The 27,086-nt window shown below is 42.0% G+C and overlaps 1 protein-coding gene and 1 long non-coding RNA gene across 3 annotated transcripts in view; one reads left to right on the forward strand and one right to left on the reverse strand.

Annotated features, from left to right (window-relative positions):
* AUH (AU RNA binding methylglutaconyl-CoA hydratase) overlaps positions 1 to 22,850 on the reverse strand; it is a 189,535-nt gene extending 166,685 nt beyond the window's left edge. For both annotated transcript variants that reach the window (XM_030566606.1, XM_030566605.1), the window contains exons 1-3: positions 22,495 to 22,850; positions 14,246 to 14,313; positions 14,061 to 14,148 (exon numbers count right to left, since the gene is read on the reverse strand). In XM_030566606.1, the coding sequence (XP_030422466.1) occupies positions 14,061 to 14,148; positions 14,246 to 14,313; positions 22,495 to 22,702 (364 nt within the window). In that variant the 5' untranslated portion in view covers positions 22,703 to 22,850. The remainder of the gene's footprint in view (positions 1 to 14,060; positions 14,149 to 14,245; positions 14,314 to 22,494) is intronic.
* On the forward strand, positions 22,265 to 25,153 carry LOC115653379. Its single transcript, XR_004000912.1, has 2 exons — positions 22,265 to 22,513; positions 24,384 to 25,153. It is a non-coding gene; the product is annotated as an uncharacterized LOC115653379 (long non-coding RNA).
* The last annotated feature ends 1,933 nt before the right edge of the window (positions 25,154 to 27,086 follow it).

The raw sequence follows: 27,086 nt of genomic DNA on the forward strand, positions 1-27,086 counted from the left end.
GCGAACAGAACGTTGGGAATCATTAAGAACAGGATAAGTAAGACAGAAAATATCATATCCCCTCTACATAAATCCATGGTATGCCCACATCTTGAATACTGTGTGCAGATGTGGTTGCCCCATCTCAAAAAAGATTTTTTGGAATTAGAAAAAGTTCAGAAAAGGGCAACAAAAATGATTGGAGTGTGGAACAGCTGCCATATGAGGAGAAATTAATAAGACTGGGACTTTTCAGCCTGGAAAAGAAATAACTAAGGGGGGATATGATAGAGGTCTACAAAATCATGACTGGTGTGTAGAAAGTAAATAAGGAAGTGTTATTCACTCCTACTCATAATACAAGAGCTAGACGTCATCAAATGAAATTAATAGGTAGCAGGTTTAAAACAAACAAAAAAGTATTTTTTCCACACAACGCAGAGTCAACCTGGGGAACTCCTTGCCAGCGGATGTCGTGAAGGCCAAAACTATAACAGCATTCAAAAAAAGAACTAGATAAACTCATGGACGATAGGTCCATCAATGGCTATTAGCCAGGATGGGCAGAGATGGTGTCTCTAGCCTCTGTTTGCCAGAAGCTGGGAATGGGCGATGGGGTGGATCACTTGGTGATTACTTGTTCTGTTCATTCCTTCTGGGGCACCTGGCATTGGTCTAGTTGGAAGACAGGATACTTTGGTCTGAGCCAGTTTAGCCGTGCTTATGTTTTTTAGGTGCCTAACATGAATTTAAGAACATAACTTTAGGCATTCATGTATGAAAATTTTGGTCTGCTTTTCAATAATTTAAAAAAAACTCTAATCTATAAACAAACAGGCCATATAATCAAACAAATAATACATGGTGTGTAAGAAGGGTGGAAAGTTCTTATTTACAGAAAGATAATATCTAATTAGCTACAAAAAGAAGATTGTTGAGTTTGGGGGGTTTGTTTTTGTTTTACTCATCAAATTATTTCCAGTACTATAAATGATAATGTGAAAAATATTAAAATGTAAAAAAACCACTTTCTTAGTATTTTATCAGTAATTCAAACTTTTTACAACTATCATGGTGTTATACAATAGCCAAAGGATATAAAGTATATGTCTTTTCGAAAAAATCTGTTCTCAGAAGATCCAGGGTAACTCACAGAAACTAATGAAAATTCACTAGTGTTAACATATGTAACTCTCGAGGTCCCTTCCAGTCCTAGAGTCTATGAGTCTATGAAGTGAGAAAGGATTAGGCAAGTGGTGTCTCTGAGCTATTTGCATTCAATCTTAAATATAGGACTCCTACTACTCCAAAGCTAGATCTGAAAAAGTATGTCCATTATATGTACAAAATGGAAATATGACTGTACTATAAATCAATACTAATCATACCCATTGCACTGCAGAGTTTACCCATCATGCATCAGTACAGGAGTCACCAAGCCGGACTGTAAGTTAAATGTCTGTACAGATGTACTCTGTTCTAGATTAGCTCACATTTTTTATGGTCACCAGGACAAGCATAGAACCATTCCAGGTGGTTTCCGGCTCAGGGAGAGAAGGGTCATTCTTTTGTGATTTATCAACCATTGTCTTCTCCAGTCTGAGGGTCAGGGCACACACTTCTCACAAGGGAAGTGATGAATAATTAGTCTATTTAAATGGTCCGCACTCAAAGACTAAGACAGATAGTGTAATTTTAAGTCTGTTGAGGGAAAATATTGTCAAGTCAAGAGATCACTCAATAGGTCATCTGGTAGAACTCTATAATTTATCTTTATCCGTGATTAAAAATAGGCTGACCCCTAAACTCCCTATTCACCAGCACCATGAACTATAGTATACAACTCGCCTGAGATAAATGAAGCAAGAAGGAAAACAGCACAAGATACCCACCACTGTCACTCTACCCTATCCAACTGATTAACAAAAGTGCCTTCTTGAAGCTTTATTCCAAGGCTATAAAAGGAATGAAAACAGATTTTTTTTTACTTCTGCCACGGCCTATGGGAAGCTCTAAATGAGGACGGAAGCTCAATATAGTGGGCAATGTCATTAATCAAGCTGTCTTCAAAACAGTTACAGTGTGGAGTTTCTCTCACCATGAGGAAATTTCATGATATTTTACAGCAGCTCCTTGGAGTTCAATAACTGCAAGATACTAATACTTCTTCCCAGTGGATCTTAGAACATCTTGTACACTTAGAACATCTTGTGAGATGTTGAAAAACTTTACATACCCGATGCAATTTTCAATTTCATAATTCTTTACAGGCCATAAGCTGATCTGTTACACTGGTGAAAATCCAAAACAATTCCATTAAATTTGCCTCAATTACAACATGACATGAAGAGCTGAAAAATATACAAATGCTTTCTTAAGATTACATTCCCATGTAAACAGTTTCTATTTCCCACAAGGATATTATGTAATCACACATGAAAAACCAGATAGACTAAGAGAATCTCTCTTTAAGATGTGGCTCAGGTTATGAAAAAAGTTTAGAAGCCCTAGGGTAGTATGAGCAGTCCATCATACAGTTGGAACAATTCCATCTGCCTCCTGAGTAAGCAGTCTTTTCTGTTGTATCAGAGTTGAAAAAAATGATATAGAAGCAATGTTTGCTCATGATGGTAGGAACCTTGTAATCTTGTGTATTTTATGTAGTTAGCAGATAATTTACATGGTTACTGCATTGACAGGCACTGATCTGGCTAAAGACAGGGTATCCATTGACCTGCTTCAGGGAACTAGCTGCTGGCCAACAGACAATTATGAAACTTGCTATTAGTGATACCTTGTCAGGAGGTGGTCAAAGTAAACATGAGCAAGATATACACACTGTTATACATCATTTGGTAATGGGGGCTCATTTTAATGCAGCAAAATGCAAAGCCACACATATACTTAGGAACAAAGAACGCAGGTTACACTTATTAGATGGAGGTCAACACTGAAAAGGACTTATAGGTTATGGTAAAAAATGAACTGAACATCAGCTCCTAATGCAATGATGTAGCTAGAGTAGCTAATGTGATCCTGGCATCAACAGAATATCATCAAGTAGGAGTAAAAAGATGGCATTACATCTGTACATGAGGTTAGTGAGACCATTACTGGAATACTGCATCCAGTCCTGGAGCTCCCACTTCAAAAAGGATGTTGACAAATTGAAAAATGTTCGGAAAAAAAAAACCACACACACACCAAAATGATCTGAGGTCTGGAAAACATGCCTTATAGCAAGAGGTTTAAGAAGCTTCATCTATTCAGTTTATACAAGAGAAGGATAAGACGTGACTTAATCATGGTCTACAAGTATCTTCATTGGGAAAAGATTTCAGATCGATAACACTTTAATCTAGCAGAAAAAGACATAACTATGATCCAACATCTGTAACATGGAGCTAAAATTCAGACTAGAAATTAAATTAGCCATAGAAATAACTTATGCAGGGACCTAACAATTATCCATCTATCCAAGACTGGATTTGTTCTAAACCTCTTCTATAGCTCAAACAGAACTTTCATCTTGAATCTGATGCAAAACTATTGGATGAGATTCTATGACTTGTGTCATGCAGGAGTCAGATTACAGGATCATAATGGTTCCTTCTGGTCTTAAATATTTATGAATCCTTTTTATCCCATCTTCATCCCACAAAACTACTGTGCTGCACTCCAAAATGCTGCAACATGCCTCCTTAGACACAAGGTTTTTCCACACACACACATTTAGGGACAAAGTTTTTAACAAACAACAACAAAAATCCTCAAGATCTATGCACAAAAATGTGTATGCATGCAATCACCATAAGAATCTATCAATCTACATAATTAGGCTTGGAAGAATTCAATTTTTATATCATTTTCACAGCAATGTTTATTTTTAAGATTTTTTTTAAATCAATTTAAGTTCACTATTGTGCAAAATTATGGGATTTATTTATTTTGATTTAAATTTTCAGTTGGGGTAAATATGGGAGGGTCAGACTTATGTAATGGCAGTAGATACTGAGATTCACAAAGATAAAGCTTTATAATCGTCAAAACACAAATTGTCAACATCACGTCATATATACAAAGTAAATAGCCTTAAAACAAATTATAATACGCTCTTATACAGTACTTTTCTTACTTTGCCTTTCTGTAAATTTCAATTATCATCAATGGATACACTTTTCATCCATTTGTGTGTACAGTGAAACTGACATTTACCAATAAAAATCTAATCCTTCCAACCTTATATATAAATAGTATTACAAAACAAAGTATTAAGGTTACAAATTCAAGCACTGAAATTTGGAAATGGTAGAATTAAGGTTACTTGGATAACCTTAATTTTCCCTCCTTGTGCATATGCATTATGATCCAATATTTAATTACACAATCATATACTTTCGCTACAGTATCCCTGCCTCTTGCAATGCCTAACAGGAACCTGCTCTTAATATGAATCAGAGCTGTGTAGTGAAGAAAGCTATTGTCTGTAGGACCCTTGTTTTACTTGTTGCAGAAGTTGAAAGGTATATAGTGAATGTGGCAGGTGATTGCAGGAAGAGAAAGAAGGGTCTCATTATTAAAGTAGCTGAATGCTGCCCTCAAGAACTGGATTCTATTCCTGAATCTGCCATAGAGTTCCTATAATGCTAAGCAAGTCACTCAAGCCATACTATTGAGAGGTGGTCATTTTCTAGGTCCCTGACTTGAGAGACTGAAGTCGGATTTATAGAAGTGCTGAGCACTCACAGCTGCAACTCAAGTTAATGGGAACTGTGTTTTGAACACATAGTGCTAAATCTTCTGAAAAACAAGCTCTTGGGCATCTCAAACTGGGCACTCAAAATTAGTGGATTTTTTTTTAACCTTAATTTCTCAGTGCTCAGTTCCGTCAGTAAAATGGAGATAATGCCGTTACTGCCCCACCTCTCAGAGATAGTGTGAAAGTAAAAGATAATGCTTATGAAACATTCAGATACTATAATGATGAGTGCCACAGAAAAAGACAGAAGGAAATTAATAATTCTGTCTTCCAAGCAGGGTTTGAACAGTTGCACTAGATAACATATGGGCTATGCTTTGAAAAATGAGTAGAAAACAAAAAACAAAATATTAATAGCTATTCACTAAGTGAGTACCATCCATTGTGTGCTGTAACTATCATAATGCATATGCATAAAAGGGCCCAATTAAAGTTGCACAGTCAACTTTCTGGTATTTCCTAACTTTCCAATGCTTGACTATTCAACCTTAATATTGATATTTTAATTTAGTTTGTGTGTAATTTTCCAGGTTTTTAAAAAAAGAGCAAACTGAAAAACGGGAATTCCACCTTGTGGCAGGCAGACACCCATGTGGATTATCAGCAGGCCTGGACCCTTTAGATCCACACCAGAGACCTTTGCAACCTGAGCTAACAGAGTAAGTGATAGCAGCAGTAAATATGCATCCTCTATGTGGACCAGCACAAGAGGGGGATTGGACATTTTGTCAGCGGATTTCACAGATATTTGCTGAAAGTAGAGGAATGGCAAGGAATCTTGGGTCCCACTTGGGTCCCACTCCAGGCTCTGGAAAGAAGTGTGCTCTAGTGAGCACAAACTCTTCTGCCCATTTCCCACACTCATGACCACTTCTGCCCAGTCCCTTCCAACCAACCCCATCCCAGTCCTATCGCTCCCCTCCTTCCCAGTCCCAGTTTCCACACAGGCTTTTCATCCCATCTCCTTGCCCAAAAGTCCTACCCTCATCTCTCTGCATCTCTGTCCCCCACTCAACTCACTAGCTCCTTGTCCTGTTTCTTTGCCCAGACAGTCCCTCCCCACCAGCATTGTTGCCACTCCTTCCCATATTCCCCAGTCCCACTGGCTCCTAATCCTACTATTGCCTCTTTTCAACCCTGGCTCCCAGTCTCCTTGCTTGGCTAGTCCCACTCTTGTCACCACCACCGTGCCTCCAGTTTCCCTCCCCCAGGTCTGGCTCTTGTCCCCTCTACATTTGAATCAAATAGCTTCCTCTTCCACATTGTCTGGACCCAAAGGGACGGGTGGGATGCCACTGAAAGCACAGGAGAGACACCTGCTCTCAATTCAGGTGCCTGGATCCAGACTTGACACAGCCCAGAGCTGCAACTGTAGGGAAAGTTCTGCTCAGTCTGGGCTGAAGCATGCCCAACATGGATGGAACTTCGGGAATTTAACCCAGAAGGTCTAGCAAGTCTGAGCATGTGCAAACTGACATTTTCCAAAGACCAAAATAACTGGGCAAAATCTGAGCCAATTTGCATGGGGGATGTGCCAAAAAACACATTTCTGATACAAAAATCCACTCCCCAGCGAGGTTTCAAGTCCCTACTCCAAGGCATGGGGGGAGGGTAGGCTTTTTCAGGAAAAAGATCACCAAAATTTTTTTTAAATGGGTAAAAAACATTTTTCCTCTAGCCTTGTTCTCAGAAAGAGCTGAACAGTTTTCACTGAAATTTTTAAAGAAGTAATCCAACTTGAGGCAGACACCCAATTACAATTTGGCAAAGTTATAAGCATCTGAAAATAGGGTGTTAGAATGGGAAGTGTTGCAATTTTAATAGGTTGTGCTGTCAGTCCCATCTATAATAAAAAAGACGTCTGAGATAATCTCTATCCCAGGGGTCTCAAACACATGGCCCACAGAGCTATTTCCTGCAGCCTGTCATTGCTCCCCTCACCCCCCGTCCCCTGAGCAAGCTGCTTCCCTGCTCCCCTGCCTATCTCCCAGCGCTTCCCACCACCAAACAGCTGTTTGGCGGCACTTAGGACTTTTCAGGAGGGAAGGGGGAGGAACGAGGACATTGCGTGCTCAGCGGAGGAGGCTGAGAAGAGGCGGGGCCGGGATGGGGATTTGGGGAAGGGGTTGGAATAGGGGCTGGGAAGAGGCAGGACAGGGGCAGGGCCTCATGGAAGGGGTGGAGTGGGGCAGGTCCGGGGGGGCTTTTGTACTAGTACTCATGTGAACCTCATGGTGATTTGAGTTTGAGATCCCTGCTCTATCCTAAGCTACTGAATAGAACCAAGGGAGCTAACATGAATCATGAATAAGCGTAGACCCCAGGTCCTAACAAACCTAAAGACAAACAAAATTATTGGTGTATATAATCAACCCCCCTCATTACATCACTCAAGTTTGGAAATGATGGTTTATTACTGGATCTTTAGCAACTTCTGTAAGACCAGATAGCAACAATGGCCCAGGCAGTCTATTTTCCCCACCTTCACCTATCTCATATCACAAGATCTTTTCTCTGAGAAGTAAGCCTTGAAACAGTTCTTTGTACCTTTCTCACCTGCATACTGGATTATATGCAATGCCATTTACTTGACATTACCCTTAAAGCTACCAATTTTTAGCTACTGCAGGATGTGCCTGCTGCCTTAGTAATGCATCTCATATGGATATATATTAATTTGAGTAACATAACTATTTACTTTCCAAGTACTTTTAAGGGGGATTTGAGATTTATCACCTCTAACTCCTTTTGGTTTGGGGGCTCTATTTTAAAAAGAGAGTGAGCGAGAGTGAGATGATACCTCCTTATACACATTCTTACCCAGCAGTCAAAATTAAGGGGGACAAATCAGCTGACAATGTCATTATTTGCATGGCTAGGGAAAGGACATCTCTTAAATATTAGAATCTAAGCTCCCACCCTAGCCCAAATTTGTTAGCCCTTGAGGACACCAATAACTTACCAACGGTTTTCCTGAAAATTTGAGTTTCCATTATTTTAATTTTGGGTGTTTTTGTGGGGGGCGGGGGGGTGAAAGAGAAGCAAGGAAGAGTCACCATATTTCTGAGATTATTGACATATCAGCATAGATTTAGGACTGTTCTATGTAGTTTTAAAAACTGAGTTAAGACATTCCTATTGGTGCATTATATACACTAAAATAAAATAAGCAGTAGCAATTTAGGTATAGATCAACAGGATTTTATTACTATAATACAGATTTCAGGACTCATGTTTAAGCATTCTTTTAAATGTAGATTTCATTTTTGTTTTAAACGTAAAACGCTCACAATCTATACACATACAGCCCCTCCTCCAGAAATATAAGCAGTGCTTCTCTTTAGATACTTTATAGCACCTGAGGACGTGCTACACACTTTATAGAAAAACATGATCCCTGCCCTAAAGAGCTTACAATCTAATTTTACACTTCATGCAGTTAGTGGGAGGTAACAGTATAAGGAGATGGAAGTGAGTGATGATGATACTTGCCACTCCAGGCTTATGTTACACTCCCAAGGTTATAGCTTTTCTCTTGGCTTGGTAAACATGCCAATACCCAAATGCAAAAAACCCAACCTTTTAACCCAGGAAGGAGCACTTGGGAATTCTTCCCTGTGGAGTACCCTCAATCCCTTTCACCCTTGATACTGGAGACAATTTCTCGCTGGGTTGTGGACTTGGGCTTGGTCCCACTGGAAGCAATGCAGGTGATGGGATTGTTTCCGTTGATATGGTTGGCTAAGTCTTTTCCCAGTAGCATGGGAATGGGATAATCATCATAGACTGCAAAAGTCCATATTCCTGACCAGCCCTCGTACTGGACAGGCAACCTGGCTGTAGGCAAATTAAAAAAGTTGGCCTTAAAGGGTTGCACCACCACTTGGGCCTCTGGGTCGATGAATTTGGGGTCCACCAGGGATTGGTGGATAGCTGACACCTGTGCTCCCGTGTCTCTCCATGCAGTAATCTTCCTCCCACCCACATTCAGAGTTTCCCTTCGCCCTGGGGGTATTTGAGAGACATCTGGGCCTGAAGGCTCTTGGTGGGACTTTGGGGTGATGAGTTGTAGTCGGCTGGTGCTCTTGGGGCACTTGGCCTTCACATACCCCAGCTAATTACACTTAAAACATCGCCCAGCTGACTGTGGGCTGGGGTGAGGTGGGTGGTTGGACAAGAAGGCATCTGGGGTCTCCCTGTCTGTGTGGACTGCTCCCCCTTGTGAGCTGGGGCTTTGGGCTGACCCCTTCTGATATCCACTCCAACTGCTACTTTCTTCTTCTCTGCCACCTCCACTCATTTGGTTCCGATCTCCCCCCGCCTCGATTACAGTTTTGGGCTTCCCATCCACGTTGTACCTTTCAATTTCCTCAGGAACACCTTCTAAGAACTGCTCCATTTGCATTAGGAGAGACAGATCTTCCAGAGAGTCAACACTTGCTCCTGATATCCAGGCATCCCAAATTTTTGTAATGTGGTAGGCATATCAGGAAAATGCCATGTCTGGTTTCCACCTTAGGGCTCTGACCCACCAGCAGGCATACTCAGTTGTTAGCCCCATGCTAATTCTGGCCTTTTGTTTAAAAAGTTCATACTCGTGTGTGTGTTCTTTAGGCATTTTAGCTGCCACCTCTGCTAAGGGTCCACTGAGCTGCGGCCTCAGCTCCACTATATACTGGTCTATAGGGGTGCTGTACCCAAGGCAGGCCCTTTCAAAATGTTCTAAGAAGGCCTCTTATACATCACCTACCTTGTATGTGGGGAATTTCTTGGAATGGGGAGCAGTACCTGGAGAAGGACTGTTAGGATTACCTCCTGGACTCAACTTAACCCTTTCCAGTTCTAAGCACTTCAGCTCTATCTCCGCCTCCAAGCGCTTTGCCCCTCTCCTCTCCTCTACTTCCGACTCCAAGCACTTTGCCTCTCTTTTGTCCTCCACTTCCAAATGCATCATCTGTAGGAAGAAATCCCTGTCTTCCGCAGTCAGAACCCAGTGTGGGTTAAAGGCATCCCTCCAGCGTGGCACCTGGATCTTGGTTGGGGGAGGGCTGACCCTTCCCTCCTGGGAAGTTCCTGGTCCCCCATCCCCTCCCTTCATTTCCATCATGGAGCTGAATGTCTGGGCTTGATCTGCACCTGTCTTCTCTGTGGCGTGCCACTTTGGGAAGACTGTTTTTAATAAGGTTTCGGTGCCTGACCTCAACCTCATCCACACGCTGCCCTACTCTGAGCCTAACTATTTAGTTGCCATGAAGCTAGAAAAGAAAATAAATAAATAAATAAATAAACAAACAAACTGCCTATTTGATTCCCTGGCTTCTTTGGTGTGCCTGATCCCCCTCAGGCAGAAAAGAAAGAAAAAACCTCCCTAGCTTTTCAAGCAGCCAGAAGGAAAAATGTGTCCTTTTAAAATCCTGAGGTCCATGCTTCTGGTTCAAAACTATCCTATCGCTCTGCCAGCATGTCATAGCTGAACCCTCACTCTGTTACTCCGAGTGCAGAAGTGGGGGACCGCAAACATTTTAAAAATTAATACTCAGACTCATAGACTCTAGGACTGGAAGGGACCTCGAGAGGTCATCGAGTCCAGTCCCCTGCCCTCATGGCAGGACCAAATACTGTCTAGACCATCCCTAATAGACATTTATCTAACCTACTCTTAAATATCTCCAGAGATGGAGATTCCACAACTTCCCTAGGCAATCTATTCCAGTGTTTAACTACCCTGACAGTTACGAACTTTTTCCTAATGTCCAACCTAAATCTCCCTTGCTGCAGTTTAAGCCCATTGATTCTTGTTCTATCATTGGAGGCTAAGGTGAACAAGTGTTCTCCCTCCTCCTGATGACACCCTTTTAGATACCTGAAAACTGCTATCATGTCCCCTCTCAGTCTTCTCTTTTCCAAACTAAACACACCCAATTCCTTCAGCCTTCCTTCATAGGTCATGTTCTCAAGACCTTTAATCATTCTTGTTTCTCTTCTCTGGACCCTCTCCAATTTCTCCACATCTTTCTTGAAATGCGGTGCCCAGAACTGGACACAATACTCCAGTTGAGGCCTAACCAGCGCAGAGTAAAGCGGAAGAATGACTTCTCGTGTCTTGTTTACAACACACCTGGTAATGCATCCCAGAATCACGTTTGCTTTTTTTGCAACAGTATCACACTGTTGACTCATATTAAGCTTATGGTCTACTATGACCCCTAGATCTCTTTCTGCCATACTCCTTCCCAGACAGTCTCTTCCCATTCTGTATGTGTGAAACTGATTGCTCCTTCCTAAGTGGAGCACTTTGCATTTATCTTTATTGAACTTCATCCTGTTTACCTCAGACCATTTCTCCAATTTGTCCAGATCATTTTGAATTTTGACCCTGTCCTCCAAAGCAGTTGCAATCCCTCCCAGTTTGGTATCGTCCGCAAACTTAAGAAGCGTATTTTCTATGCCAACATCTAAATCGTTGATGAAGATATTGAACAGAGCCGGTCCCAAAACAGACCCCTGCGGAATCCCACTTGTTATACCTTTCCAGCAGGATTGGGAGCCATTAATAACTACTCTCTGAGTATGGTTATCCAGCCAGTTATGCACCCACCTTATAGTAGCCCCATCTAAATTGTATTTGCCTAGTTTATCTATAAGAATATCATGCGAGACCGTATCAAATGCCTTACTAAAGTCTAGGTATATCACATCCACCGCTTCTCCCTTATCCATAAGGCTCATTATCCTATCAAAGAATGCTATCAGATTAGTTTGACACGATTTGTTCTTTACAAATCCATGCTGGCTATTCCCTATCACCTTACCACCTTCCAAGTGTTTGCAGATGATTTCTTTGATTACCTGCTCCATTATCTTCCCTAGCACAGAAGTTAAACTTGCCACTCCAAGCTTGTATTACACTCCCAAGGTTGCAGTTTTTCTCTTGGTCTTGGCTTAGTAAACGCTGCCACCACCCAAATGCAAAAAACCTTTTAACCCAGGAAGGAGCACTTGGAAATTCCTCCCCGTGGGGTACCCTCAAGCCCTTTCTCTCTCTCACACACACACACACAAAACAAAGGAAATTAGCTACCAGCTAATCAAACAACAGGCACAAACCTTTTAGGACACCAAAAATTCAATTCCGTTCTTAAAAAAGGTAAATTTTATTAAAAACAAAAAAGGAAAACATTACATCTGGAACTTAGGCTTTTTCCTAGATCTTAAAAGAAAATTCCCAAAATTAAGCATCCAAACTAGCTTTTGGGGGGGATTCAGCTTAAAGGTTACGAGCAAATGAAAGCATCAGGGGTTAGCACAAAGGAGATCCACAAGCCAAAATAAAAAATAAACCTGATCGTGTCTAACTAAACATTCCCTATCCAAATAATTTCTTCTAGGTATGGAAAATGAATTTTCATACTTGGTTCAAGCCTTACACAGCATTGCTGCTCCATCCTTGCAGCCCAGAGAACAGACAAATGGAAAGCTTCCCACTGGCTCTTTTGGTCAGGTGCCCACTTCTTTTCTTTTACCTGTGGGCTTGTTAACCCTTTACAGGTAAAGCAAGCAGAGAACAGCTACCAAGAGGGATTTTACAGCTAGCTAGCTGGCTGGGTGTCTATCAAAGGGAGCTATACCTCCCCCCCTCATTTATCACAGAAGGATGGGGAGGGATAGCTCAGGGGTTTGAGCACTGGCCTGCTAAGCCCAGGGTTGCGAGTTCAATCTTTGAGGGGGCCACTTAGGGATCTGTGGCAAAAATCAGTACTTGGTCCTGCTAGTGAAGGCTGCGGGCTGGACTTGATGACCTTTCGAGGTCCCTTCCAGTTCTAGGAGACTGGTATATCTCCAATCTTATCTTTATTAGGCTTACAATGAGATCACTTGGGCTTCTCACCTTTTAGACACGTGCACATTTTGATGGTTCTGTTAGGTATACATACAAAAGTATTGCCTCATTTCCTGTAGTCATTGCAAAATAAGAAACCTGAGATTTGAATGAAGTGTAAGAAATATCTTGGTGGATCTCACCTCTCCTTGGTTCTGACCCAAACAGAACATCAATGTAACCCATAGTGGTCTCACTATTCTGAGAAAAACTCTCTCCTGTTCTCTCTCCATTGTCATCACTGACCTACTTTTCCAGCAAGGAGGATAGGCAATAAGCCTATTCAAAGGCAGAGACCAATGCAGCTCTCTAAACTTGCCAACAAGGGGTACTGGCACAGTGAATAGAACCAGATGTCCTTGAAGCCACAGTACAACAATTCAATAACATATCTGAGGCTTTTTATGGGAGTAAGACAACTGATATTTGGGAACACATGTTTCTCATATCACAGCCATCAAGACAGCCACTTAAATGTTTTACTTGAGAAATATGCTTTTGAAAACTTTGATTTGGTAACCAATCCCACCTAATGGCTTCATATACCACAATCACCCATCCCACACATTACAATGCATTTGTATGTATTACCAGTGAAGGCACAGGATCACATTCTTTAATAAAATTATCCACATTTAAGGGAACAGCCAGTTAAAGTTTGCTATCTGTTTTTAATGCCATAATGCAGGGATCGGCAACCTTTGTCATGTGGCCCGTCAGGGTAAGCCCCTGGCGGGTCGGGCTGGTTTGTTTACCTGCAGTGTCTGCAGGTTCGGCCAATCACAGCTCCCATTGAATGCAGTTCACCAGTCCAGGCCAATGAGGGCCGTGGGAAGCGGCGCAGGCTGAGGCGTGTACTGGCCGTCCCTCCCCGCAGCCCCCATTTGCTGGGGATGGCAAACTGCAGCCAGTGGGAGTTGCAATCAGCCGAACTTGCAGACACTGCAGGTAAACAAACCAGCCTGACCCGCAAGGGGCTTACCCTGACAGGCCATGTGCCAAAGGTTGCCGATCCCTGCCATACTGTTTGCCTAGTTTCACAAGTTGTTTTGATGGATTTTATACCTCCAAGTTGAAAGTAAAGGAAGCATCCTTCTCTATTTACCATTCATACTCTACCAGTCCCATTAACCACTTAGCAATATTAGGCTCTCATTCCAGAATATAAGTAAGTCTTTTAAGAGTTCAACAGAATGCATTTATCCATTACTTTGAAAAAATCTACTACATATTGTGAAGTGTTCTTTATGATGCAGAAAGAAGAAAACAGAATGAAGCAGATGTTTCTTTCTTGTTAAAAATCAAGGAAAATCACATGAAGAGGTTTTGCTTACAACAGAGATGAATGTGACAAGATACAATGCTTCCTTGGAATCTGGGCCATTTCTACTATAATGCTAGATTACAAATATCCAACTTCACAGTAAAATGAAGTTTGCATACCAGCACAGAATATCCCAGGGACTTCGCTTCGGAATATAACAGTTCGTACTTTCTTATCAGATTTCAGAGCATCCACAGCTTTTGACATCTACAGAAAAAGAAAGGGAAGAGGAATTTTTGTTTTCAAAATATTTAATTCCAATACATTGCCTTCAAATTAGAAGCTGTTAGTTTTTCTCCCTTACCATTTTTATAAGATTTTTATTAAGTGCATTTTTGGCACGAGATCTGTTTAATCCAAGTACCACAATTCCTAGAGGAAAAAAGAAGAGTTTGAATCAGTGTCATATTAAAAATATAATTAAGTATTAAGTACATACTTGTGTCCATGTTATTTTGATTCTAAACAGATATCAAGTTAGGACTGTAAGAAAATTGACACGTAATTATTTCGACTGACTTGTTTTGAATATATTCTTGTTAGTTTGCTTCCTTTTTCAGAGTGTTTCAATAGCCATTAGAAAGGGCAATCACTTTAAGGACAGACTCAGAACCATGACCTGATACACATGAAATTACCACATCTGTGCACGCAACCTGACTAGGCCAAATTTGCGAAAGCAAATAATCATAATATTTGCCTGAACAATTAAGCATGTATCTTGGTACTTAAATGTAATCTTCAGATATTTCTTCATAAAGCATTTTAAAAAAAGTTTTTATTTAAAAAAGAAAAAACCCACAAAGGCACTGCCAGGTCCAAAATTTTGACTTTTTTTTTTTGGTATGCGTGTGTAGATGCATATTTAGCATAGCACCCTCTTGGTCTTGACAACTCAGTCACCACACAAAAAAGCATGGTTCATGTTAGTTACAACAACAAAAAACACACCAACAGCGAGGTACAGGTACTTTGCATGTAGCACTTTTCCTTAGCCGTATCCCAATATATTCCTTATTTCAAAATTATTTCAAACAAATACTCAGCTTGGTCATAGAATTATAGGACTGAAAGTGACCTCAAGAGGTCATCAAGTCCAGTCTCCTACACTGATGGCAGGATTAAGTATTATCTAGACCATCCCTGACAGGTGTTTGTCTAACCTGCTCTTAAAAATCTCCAATGATGGAGATTCCACAACCTCCCTTGGCAATTTATTCCAGTGCTCAACAACCCTGACAGTTAGGAACTTTTTCCCCAATGTCCAACCTAAACCGTCCTTACTGCAATTTAATCCCATTGCTTCTTGTCCTCAGTGCTCAACAACCCTGACAGTTAGGAACTTTTTCCCCAATGTCCAACCTAAACCGTCCTTACTGCAATTTAATCCCATTGCTTCTTGTCCTAACCTTAGAGGTTAAGGAGAACAGATTAAAACATACACAGCTGTGTGTACATGTAGTGAACAGAGTGGGCCTAGAGCTCTGATTTTAAATTTAAACATATGCCGCAATTCTTGTTATTGAAAGGTTCAAGGATTTGGATGATACTATAAAAAAAATTAAGGAAACTGTGTGACCTTTTCAACCTTTGTGACATCCTTTTAAGTAAAACATGTACTTTTTATCTCCAAATAAGGATGATCATTGTTTTCTAAATTCAGTAATACAATACTGAAAAAGATCCCCTAAATAGCTGTAATGAAGCACTTCTACTCTGCCATGTAATGCACATATCAATAAAGCAGCCACAGTTCTTGTGGACAGCTGAATTTTCCCTGTGTATTTTTCTATACTTGTCATTGGATTTATATATCTTGCTAGGAACTACATAGTTAACGCTGACAACAGCCACACCAATAGAACCAGAAAATTCTCTAAGATGTTCACATCAACCTTCTTTCTTCCTTTTGTGCATTTACAATAAGTTTTTCACATAGTGCCCGAGAAGCCCTAGAGCAAGAAAAACTTGAGATTTTTTTCAGGTATGTGTGTACTCTAGTTCTAGCATATGTTATTAACAAGGTACTATAGTAAATTTCATTGCTTAGCACAAAGGTATAGGAAAGAGTTGACAAATATGGTCCAGAACGTTACAGAGGTTTTTTGTGTGTATTGGTAGTACGAAATAGTTTTGACTGTACTGTATTGTCCATTTTGACCATGACACACACACACTAGGGAGAAAATTAATATTCATGTTAGCACCTTAATTAAGAATGTTCTGACATAAGGATTAAAGTTGTTAAACACAAAATATAAGAAGTTCTCTGCAAGGGGAAAATCCCTAAAGAGAAAAAACAAGTGTATAAGCCAATTCCTCCTACTATTCCCATCAGTTTCACAACAAGTCATAACCCTACCACTTCCTTCCCCCACTCAAAAAAGTGACAAATGCTCAGCAGCCCTCTACCCAACTTTTCAACCTTCCTATTTATGGAAAAAGTGGTGTGAGAATTGTAATCAGAAATGTGTGAAAAGATTAACATAACAGGCACAAAAAGTGCAGTCAGGTGTATAGAGGAATCTTCCATGGATTCTCCACCCTACTCCTTTTTTTATGTTTAAATATAGCCATATCACCATAGTATCAGATCACCTCTGAAGATAAATTTTCAGGTTTATCTTTATAGTGGCAGTATGAGATAAGGAATGTATTAAATTATTGTCTGAAGTACAAAAAGTTAAATGATTTGCCTGAGGTTGCATAGGATGTCTGTGGCAAACCAGGAATTGAATATAGTCCTCCTGAGTCCCAGTCCAGTGGTTTAACCACAAGATGATCCTTTCTCCTTTTTTCTCTCGTGAATAGCTCCTACTCAAATACCAATCAGATCAAATGTTGACTGTTTTAAGAGATCTGACAAGATTATAGCCATTGGCAATATGGATACAACGTAACCATTTTATCTGCTGTCAAAATTCAAGGAAGTGAGATAACAGGAGCAGAAATAACCGGGTTTCCTTCATACCACTATATGGCAACACTATTAAGCTATAAGGGGGAAAAAAAACTATAGTAAAACCTACCAAGAGTGACTACTCATGAAAGTGGCAATGTTAGGGAGTTGATGCTCAGCAAAGCACAGTAGAGGCAAGGGGTAACTGAGTGACTCACTGTCGTGATATCCCAATAACAGTCACAATAAGGTAAAATTGTTTCCTGTTTTTTAGTTATGGTCAAAACAAACTTGATTTCTTGACTTCAGGGCCCAAAAAATTAAATTCTGCATATTAAATAACATATGGTGAATGTTGTAATACAGCAGTGTCCATAAACACCATAGGGAATGAGCCTGGGGAATGGAGGGAGTCAGCTTCTCTGCCACATTCAACATCCCACATGCACTGGTGGAGAATAAGAGAAATCTTTTGTCTTGCTCGATGATTTGTCAAGAGCTGGTAAAGTATATAGCAATGTTGACTTTGTCATCATTAGACTTCAGGATTAGTATTTCTTGGACATGAATAGGGCCCTACCAAATTCACGGCCATGAAAAACGTATCATGGATCATGAAATCTGGTCTCCTCCTGTGAAATCTGGTCTTGTGTGCCCTATACTATACAGATTTCACTGGGAAAGACCAGCATTTCTCAAATTGGTGGCCCTGACCCAAAAGGAAGTTGCAGGGGGGTTGCAAGGTTATTTTAGGGGGTGTCACGGTATTGCCACCCTTACTTCTGCGCTGCCTTCAGAGCTGGGCAGCTGAAGAGCAGCGGCTGTTGGCCGGAACCCAGATATGAAGGCAGCGCTCTGTCAGCAGCAGCGCAGAAGTAAGGCTGGCACTACCATATCATGCCACCTTACTTCTGCACTGCTACCAACAGCAGCTCTACCTTCAGAGCTGGGCTCCCAACCAGCAGCCACTACTCTCCAATTGCCCTGCTCTGAAGGGAGCACTGCCAGCAAGAGCAGTGCAGAAGTAAGGGTAGCAGTAACACAACCACCCTCCACCCCTGCAAGAACCTTGCGGCCCCTCCACAACTTCTTTTGGGTCAGGACCCCTACAATTACAACACTGAAATTTCAGATTTAAATAGCTAAAATCATTAAATTTACAATTTTTAAAATCCATTACCATGAAATTGACTAAAATGGACTGTGAATTTGGTAGGGCCTTAGACATGAAGAAGGCAAGTCATTTCCTGTTTGGGTTATTCCAGGGTATTTGCCCGCTTAAGAAGACTGGTTCATATCCAGAAGGCTGAATATTAAAAAGTAATTATTTGCACACCACCATATTCAACCATAAGGGTAGAAACATAACTCTGCAATCATAAGAGTAGAAACAACTTCCTGATTTTTAAATGAAAGCTTAAATTTTGCAGAAACAGAGCAGGCCATTGGAAGAGTGTTGGAATGAGGCTGGAATAAGAGAGAATTGTGAGGAAAGTGGTCATATGATACAGTGTGGTTGTTATTCATAGTGTGATCATACTGTAACTCCACATCACTTTTTACATTGGAGTCATCTTACTACAGTACTTGATAGGAAATCTGATCTGCACTCTAACAGAAATTTAGAAAGTGGAAAAAGAAATTGCAAAAGCCATTCTATTTGAATTCCTACTTATAGTACTTTATAATTTCACTCAAGCTTAGCCCATATCTACACTGGGGGCACTTTCCCCATACAGGTATATTACTGGCAAAGCGCTCCTACTGTGGATGTACCTACATTGGGAAAGCTGTACTTCCTGCACAGATGGCAAACTGCACCATCCCATCACTTTGCAGGTGACTGAAACAAACTATCTATCTCAGCAAAACTGCTTTTACTGGTACACCTCTACCCCGATATAAAGCAACCCAATAGAACATGAATTTGGATATAATGCGGTAAAGCAGCGCTCCGGGGGGGCAGGGCTGCGCACTCCGGCAGATCAAAGCAAGTTCGATATAACAGTTTCACCTATAACACAGTAAGATTTTTTGGCTCCCGAGGACAGCGTTATATCAGGGGTGAGGTGTATAACTGTGTCTGTATTAGGGAGGTATGTGCTGTCACACCCCTGAGGAACATAGTTATGCTGACAGAAGTCAGTAGTGAAGACATAGCTTTAGTGTATGTTTTAAGGTGAGATTTTGTTTTTTTGGAAGCTTGCAACAGAGTTTCAAGTTATCTTTGAATTATAAGGCATATTTTTCATATTTCAGGTTTTTTTAAATGACTTTTTTTAAATACTTAAAATACTTTTCTGTATAAGGCCTGGTCCACATTTAAAAGTTAGGTCAACGTAGCTATGGAGCTCAGGGATCTTAAAAATCCACACCCCTGGATACCGTAGCTATGCTGGCCTAACCCCTGGTGTAAATGTGGCTAAGTTGATGGAAGAATGCAACCACCATTTGGAGAGGTGGATTAACTATGGGGATGGAAAAACCCATTCCATCCCTGTAGGAAGCATCTACACAGCTATTAGCACTGCAGCCCTAGCACCTGTAGTTAGACATGGCCCAAGGGTCTGAATGCTACAGAAATCCACTGATGTTTGCTGAAATCTTGCTGTTCCTAAGGACATAGAACTATCCCAGCTGGATGCTATTTGATAACCCTCTCACACCTACATTGTTTTATCTTTAAACCCAACAGCACATTTACATATCTTGCTATGTAACAAACATTAGCTGAAGTTGCTAGACAAGCACAATAAAAGCCTAAAATGTCTCATTGATATCATTCTTACCTGTAGTTAGAAGTTATCTTTACTCAAAGCAGGGTACCCTTAATAAAGACCTTTCTTTCATAATGTTGGTCCAATAGTCACTTTCTCCCAATTGACGATTCCTACTCCAGAAACACTTGGCATTGTAACATATGATACAGCACTGATTTCCGCTAATGGCCTCTGATCTTCTCTTGGCCCTATCACAAACCCCTTGCCCTTCTTTACTAACAGAACAAGACTATATCTATAAAAAGGGGAACTGGACCAGTCAGCTTAACTTCAGTATCCACAAAGATAATGAAACAAATAATCAACCAACCATTTTGTAAACACCTAGAAGTAAAGACGATGGAAAATCCATGTTGACTTACTTACTAAGAACAAATCATGTCAACACAACCTAAAACCGGTAATAAACCTGGGGGGGAGGGGTAGAAAGCACTAGATGCAATATCTTTTTGCTTTAGAAAGGTTTTGGATGATGTTTCACATGACCTTCTCTAAGGAAACTAAGGAATTATAGCCTAGAAGACCTACTACATGGTGGGTGCACAATTGGTGGGAAAATCAGACCCAGAGAGTAGTTATCAATGGTTCACAGTCAAGCTGGAAGTATATATTGATGTAATGGTGTTGCAAAACAAAACAAACAACATTCTGGGATGTATTAGCTAAAGTGCTGTAAACAAAACACAAGAGAAAACATTTTACTTAGCACTTAGAAGGCCTGATTTAGAGTAGTATGTCCAGTTCTGGGCACCACACTTCAGGAAAGATATGGACAAATTGGAGAAAGTCCAGAGGAAAGAAACAAAAATGATTAAAGGTCTAGAAAACATGACCTATGAGAAAAGATTGAAAAAATTGGGTTTGTTCAGTCTAGAGAAGAGAAGACTGAGGGAGGATGTGATAAGTTTTCAAGTACGTAAAAGAGGAGGAAAATAAATTGGTCTCTTTAACCACTGAGGACAGACAAGAAGTAATGGGTTTAAATTGCAGCCAGGGAGATTTAGGCATTAGAAAGAGCTTCCTAAGTGTAAGAGTAGTAATTTGCTCCAATGCTTAACTAAGTAAGGTTGTGGAATCTCCATCATTGGATAGTCTGTTCTTAAAAACCTCCAAACATCTGTCAGTGATGGTCTAGATAATGTTCAGTCCTGCCTCAGTGCAAAGAACTAGACTAGATGACATACTGAGGTCCCTTCCTATCCTACATTTCTATCATTCTATTTTGTTTTGACTAACAGGAATGGGTATATGCTGGGAAAGAGGAAACCATTTAAAAATAAAAAATAAGCCACCACCATTCTTCAGCAGGAAATAACCACCCTCCCCATTCCAAGGATTCCCCTAGATCTCTGAATGGTGGTAGCCTTACCATGTTTTACTTTTCTACCCCCAGATTTCTTTCCCCGAAAGTCTCCACCAACCCACTGTATAATGCAATCTACAGTACACTATATCACATGCACTCAAGAATAAATTGAAGGTCATGTATCTTGATCACCTGACTCACATTCTAACCAGTAATCCAACTTTGCTCAAAGTATAGGACTCTGTTAACACTGTCAGCCACTGAGCAGTCTCAAATAGTCACTATTTGAAGTACAACTCAATCATGTGCCAGTGAACAATTTAAGGTAAAATATTTCACAACCCCACAACACTAAAGATGGGTGTTTTATAACATTAAAAAAGAGGGGATTCTGAGTTTCCCAACACAGCACAGAATGTACTTACAGCAATGCACTGTCACAATATTAAAATCATAACCTTTCATAGGTATAATTATTATATATTGTTTACAGCTGGTTAAAAAGGAAACATTTCACACGCACTTGCCAAGATCTTTACCCCTTTCTGCCCCATAACTCAAAATTTCACTGAAATTTTTAAATTTGAAAGATTTCAACTCTTTTATAGCTGATTACAAAACGGGGACTGTTGCAGCAGGATCATCATGGTATTGGAAGATGAGAGCAGGCACATCAGCGGCCAGATTAAGCCATTGACACAATAGGTCCATACCTAGGGCCCCAAGTCCTGAATTCTGGTGATGAGGTCAGAATCTTAGCTTTCATTTAAGGAAAACATGTATCTAATGTTTATAGTTAAGAAAAGCATGAAAAAACAACCCATGTATAATGTTTGCCTGAGCCTGCCGAAAGCTTGAAACAATTGGTGACTGGCATAAATTGCACCACCAATCTCAATATAACTAACTCCAAGACCTGCTGCTCTAGCGCGCTTTGTCAACCCTATCCCAGCAAATGGCTTCATCTGGAGCAGAAAAAGGGAACAGCAGGCTAGAACCACCACTCAATGTAGAGACACCCCTATTTCTATCTCCGCTGCTCCCCAGGTGTGAGACCTCCTGAGACTCTTCAAACGCTCCAGGAAGAGGGTGGGGATGATAAAGTGCCCCACCACCACCACTACTGTAGGTGCGTGGTGTGGCCTGGCATACGGGGGGCCCTGATTCGGAGTAGCAGGGGTGGGAGTACAGACAGGCTAGTTCAGAGGGGGCTGGCAGGCAGCCTAAAGGGCAGCAGCTCCTACTCCATGGCCCACCCACGCGCCCCTGAGGAAGCCCTGCGCATGGGCAGCATGTGGAGGCGGGGCAGCCACTCTTCTTCCCCCCGCCCCCTGTGGATTTAAAGGGCCAGCCCCGTGCATCAGCTGCCCCGAGATCCCAGCACTGCGCCGGGAGGGTGACCCTGCGGGCCTCCAGCGGATCTCACCGGTGCACCAAGCCAAGGGGGTGGGGGGGTGACACCAGTCCCGGGACTCTCTCTGCAGAGTCCAGCGCGCAGAGATGGGCAGCTGCACCCGCGGCTCGCAGCTCTCGGCGGAGCAGCCTCCCCCGGCCCGCGCTGCCGTTACCTTGGTTCTCCTCGTCCAGGTATCGGACCCGCAACTCCTCCTCCCCCTTCGCCTCCGAGCTGTAGCCCCTCCCCGTCGGAGAACAAGCGGCCCCTCCCCGCACCAGCCCCCGCGCGCCCGGCCGGCTGAGAGGCGAGGAGGCAGCAGCTGCCGCAGCCAACCTGACTCTGCCCTGCAGGAGGCCCAGCCCGCCCAGAGACGCCGCCATGCTGCTGCCGCTTCCCACCGCGCCGGCCCCGGCTTCGTGCCGCGGAGCCACCCCTCCTCCCACGTTCACACACACCACGTGACCCTACGGCACGCACCGCTCGCTCGCTCGCACCCTCCCTCCCACGGGCGACCCCAGGCAGCGCGAGGCAAGTAACGCTCATTATGGGAGCGCGAGGCCCCGCTCTCCTCAGTCGCCTCGCCCTCTGAGCCCCTGCTCCCCTCATGCCAGGAGCCTTCCAGCCATGCCCTCTGTGGCACCAGGCACCCAGCTAATGATGGGTGCCCGGCAGCCCAGGGCCAGTGAGCGGGGACCATGCCCTGGTGACCCTGCCCTCACCATTGCCCCTCCCCACTTGCATACAGAGCAAGAGCCAGCTCCCCTGCAGTCATGTGGCACAATGTTGGACCTAGAATTTGAAGAGCACTTTTTCATGAGTAACAACCAATGCACTTCGTAATCCTTAATGGAGTTAGCCTCGCAGCACTGCTCCTCCTGACAGGTAGCGAAATATTCTATTGCTGGTTTTTTAGAGGGCTAAATGACTTATCCAAGGTCCTTAAGAGAGACAGGGTACGTGAGATGAAAACTTCTGTTGGTGACAGAGACAAGCTTTTGAGCTACACAGAGCTGTTCTTCACCTCTGGGAAACTAACTCCGGCCTAGTCCCCACTACAGAATTAAGTCGATGTAAGACCACTTATGTCAACCTAACTCTGTAAGTATCTATACTACAATGGTGCTCAGGCTGATTTAAGTCACTCACTACATCAACTTAATAACTCCACCTGCGTGAGAGGCATAGTGCTCAAGTTGATGTAGTTAGGGCAACACACTATGTAGACACTGAATTACTTACATCACCTGTTGGCTGTCAGCCCTGCCTGCAGCTCACAACTGTAGCCCTCCCAGCCCCAGGGCTGACAGCCAGAGAGGAAATGAGAAATAATAGCAGCCATGAAACTGCCAAGAATGTAAATTTCCCTGCTGTGAAATTGAGCCCTGTGCTCGGCTCAGGCTGTCAGCCCTCACTGTGGGGAGGCTGCAGCAGTAGGCCTTGCACAGCTATCAGTACCACACAATGCCCCGCTTCAGTCAGTGCAAGTGGTGCTGGTGAGGATGCACAGTACCAGCAGAAAGAGGTTAGTGTGGAAGCCAACAGCTGATTCAATGACTGCAGTGGCCTAACTTAAGTTGACCTAATTTTGTAGTGTAGACAAGCTCTCTGAGTGTCATTGCTAAATACTAAGTGAAACAGATTTTTTAGCATATGTAGTTAACACATTTCAAGATACCATTCAAGGTGAATTGTCCAAGGTCCCACAGGGGACTTGTGGTGGAACTGGGAATTCAACTTGTGTTTCCCAAGTTCTAAGGGTAGGGTCCCGACTGCTGAACCATCCTTCCCCTCCAGCGATGCCATGTTAACATGTTTTTGAACCAGCTTTTAGTGTGTTATTCCACTAGTACAGACAGAGCCTTTGACAGTACACCTCATTTCTATGTCTGATTTTCCTCTTCTCTCCTAAACTTTGACTAATTTAGAAATATGTTGTTTTTTTTTCATGTGAATGATTAAACTAAAAGATAGATTTTAATTCTGGAGAACAGTTTTGTAACCAAGTTGTAGTCAGATCTCTGGCTTGCCTAATGCATTTTGTCTCTTTTGTCTGTCTTCTAGGTCCTGATTTTGTAACTTGTTCCATGCAGCTGTCAGGAGCACCACCAGCTTTTTTGCCACCGTAGGCGGCGGAAGGTCCCACCCCGACAGAGGCAGTGGAAGGTCCAGCCACCGCGGTCGCCGCCCCCCAAATGTTAGTTCCCTAGGCGACTGCCTAGCTTGCCTAATGGGTTGCGCCAGCCCTGGCAGTTGCAGAGTTCCGGCCACATGGAACAAGTTGAAGGATATGACCATGAGAATGTAAGCTCTGTAGGCACAAACCATCTTGTACAGTGCCAAGCACTTGCTGACACTTTAAATCAATAATTACAATCAAATCCCTATAGATAGCTGTTTTTGAAGTGGTTTCTAACCACATCTCTCTAGGTAAATAGAGAAAAAAGCTGAGCTACCTTCCTTAATGTATTGCAAATTCATAATTTTATAGATTTTAAGACCAGAAGTGACCATTATGATCATTTAGTCTGTCCTCCTATATAGATAACACTGGCCAGAGAATTTGCATCAAGCCCATATCTTTGCTAGAGCATATCTTTTTAGATCTGATCAGTAGTGGCCCTGCTGGCTGCTTTCTGATGAAAGCAAAATTCTGTAAAATAGTGCAGTGGTTTTCCATCTTTTTTTATGTGTATCCTTAAAAAGTTTCAAATGGAGGTGCGGACCCCTTTGGAAATCTTAGACTTTATGATATAACAATCTTTAAGATTTATTTTTCAATGATTTGTGTAAAGTTAAAAAATAAAAATTTAATTATAAACAAGAGAAACTAATCATGCTTTCAGAGTGGTAGCTGTGTTAGTCTGTATCAACAAAAACGAGGAGTCCTTGTGGCACCTTAGAGACTAACAAATTTATTTGGGCATAAGCTTTCGTGGGATATAACCAACTTCATCAGATGCATGGAATGGGAAAATACGGTAAGCAGTATGTATTTTACAGCACATGAAAAGATAGGAGTTGCCTTACCAAGTGAGGGGTCAGTGCTAATGAGTGCCCAAATAAATTTGTTACTCTCTAAAGTGCCACAAGGACTCATCGATGTTTAAGCATGCATGCTTCTTAAAGTAGGTCATTCCCCTCTTTGTATTATATCCTCTTTTGCCAACTGTGTGACATTCATATAACTGTTTTTTGTTTTGTTTTTGTGCCACAATGCAGTTTGCAGTATATCCAGTTCCTCCCTTTAGACTGGCATTTTAAGCATGAGTCAGAAGATTTGGATGGAAACACACTTTTCCATGTATTCTGGTTCCCTGATTGTTCACTGTGGTTTGGTTCTTCCCACACAGTGTTAAAGTAAGAGTAGCAAATGGAAGACAAGTTTAGTTCCAGAAGGATTAAAAAAACATACTTTTATTTGTAAAGAATTTCTGAAAATACAGACACTGATGCTCCTCATTAGTGAAATAATTTCTTTATATAAACTCCAATTGTGGAGGAAGAAGTTATAGCGCATGGAAAATCTCTAAGAGCTTCACTAATGAGTTAACACTATGTAGAGCTTAAGTGTTCCTTTTAACTGGACTCCATCCACACACCAAAATCCAAACATTTCTGTGTGTTGGTGGTAGTAACAGATGTTGATTGGCACAAGTCAACCGAGCTTCTCTCATTAGCTATTAACATGACCTGTCTGTAAGCGTGAACATAGGTTAGCACTGCTACACAACAATCAAGAGCAACTTGCCTGCCAGTGACTTCTCAAAATCCTCCAGGGTGTCCCACTGCTTATTTTTTTATTGCCATGTATCTGTTTCCTGACTAGAAGTCACCTACCTCTGCATATAGTTCTGCTTAGCCTTAGTTCCACATATTCATATCTGGCTTCCATTACCAGCAACTTCACTCATACATCTATGACACAGAGATCCTTTTTTTGAGGCCAGCCCCCAAAAAGACATCTCATCAGGCTGCCACCTGGCTAGAGATCTCTACCAAAAGTTCTGGTGGATTTTTGGTGTGATTCTGGCATGGCCTACAATTTCAGTAGCTGAAACGGGTCTGAGCATGGAATTAAGCAAGGTCTCCTGCACCCCAACTCCCCTGTCCCAGCCCAGAGCCTGCACTCAGCACCCAAACTCCCTCCCAGAGCCCGCACCCAAACTCTATCCCAGAGCCTGCACCCCAGACCCGCTCCCTCACCCCTTCCAGAGATGCATGCAGCAACTGACAAGCATTTCATAAGGTCCAAACACTAAACACATGTATAAACTTAACATCTATTTTAACAATACTTACACACTGGTGAAACAGACTTGTTTCCAGCTAGGCATTTGTCAGTGTTCAGGGAGGCCTGGGGGTCTTGGCCTGAGCTGGCACCTGGTCTGCCAGCATCACACTGGCAATAAGCTCAATCAGCTATTTTCTCTTACAAAGATTGTCTTAATTTCACAACACCTACTAGGACGTTTTATCTCTTGCACTCTTTAACATGTTGCTGTTAAAGTAATGAGTGATAAAGTTTTGCTATTCACTGGGTCCAAGCTCAGATGGTTAGCCTGAGCCTTTTCCAGAGGTCCAATGTCTACGCTGCTATTTTTAACAAACTAATTGAAGCTGAACTAGCACAAGTCGGTGTACCAGTGCTGGGAATCACACCTTCCGGCTGCAGTGCTAACATGCTTATAGGCTCTTTTGAAAATTTTACCCATAAACTATGGGTAAAATCAACTGTGCCACTACATAGCTATCAATGTTGTTAAA

Source organism: Gopherus evgoodei, chromosome 6 (genome assembly GCF_007399415.2).
Source record: "Gopherus evgoodei ecotype Sinaloan lineage chromosome 6, rGopEvg1_v1.p, whole genome shotgun sequence".
Classification (NCBI taxonomy): domain Eukaryota; kingdom Metazoa; phylum Chordata; order Testudines; family Testudinidae; genus Gopherus; species Gopherus evgoodei.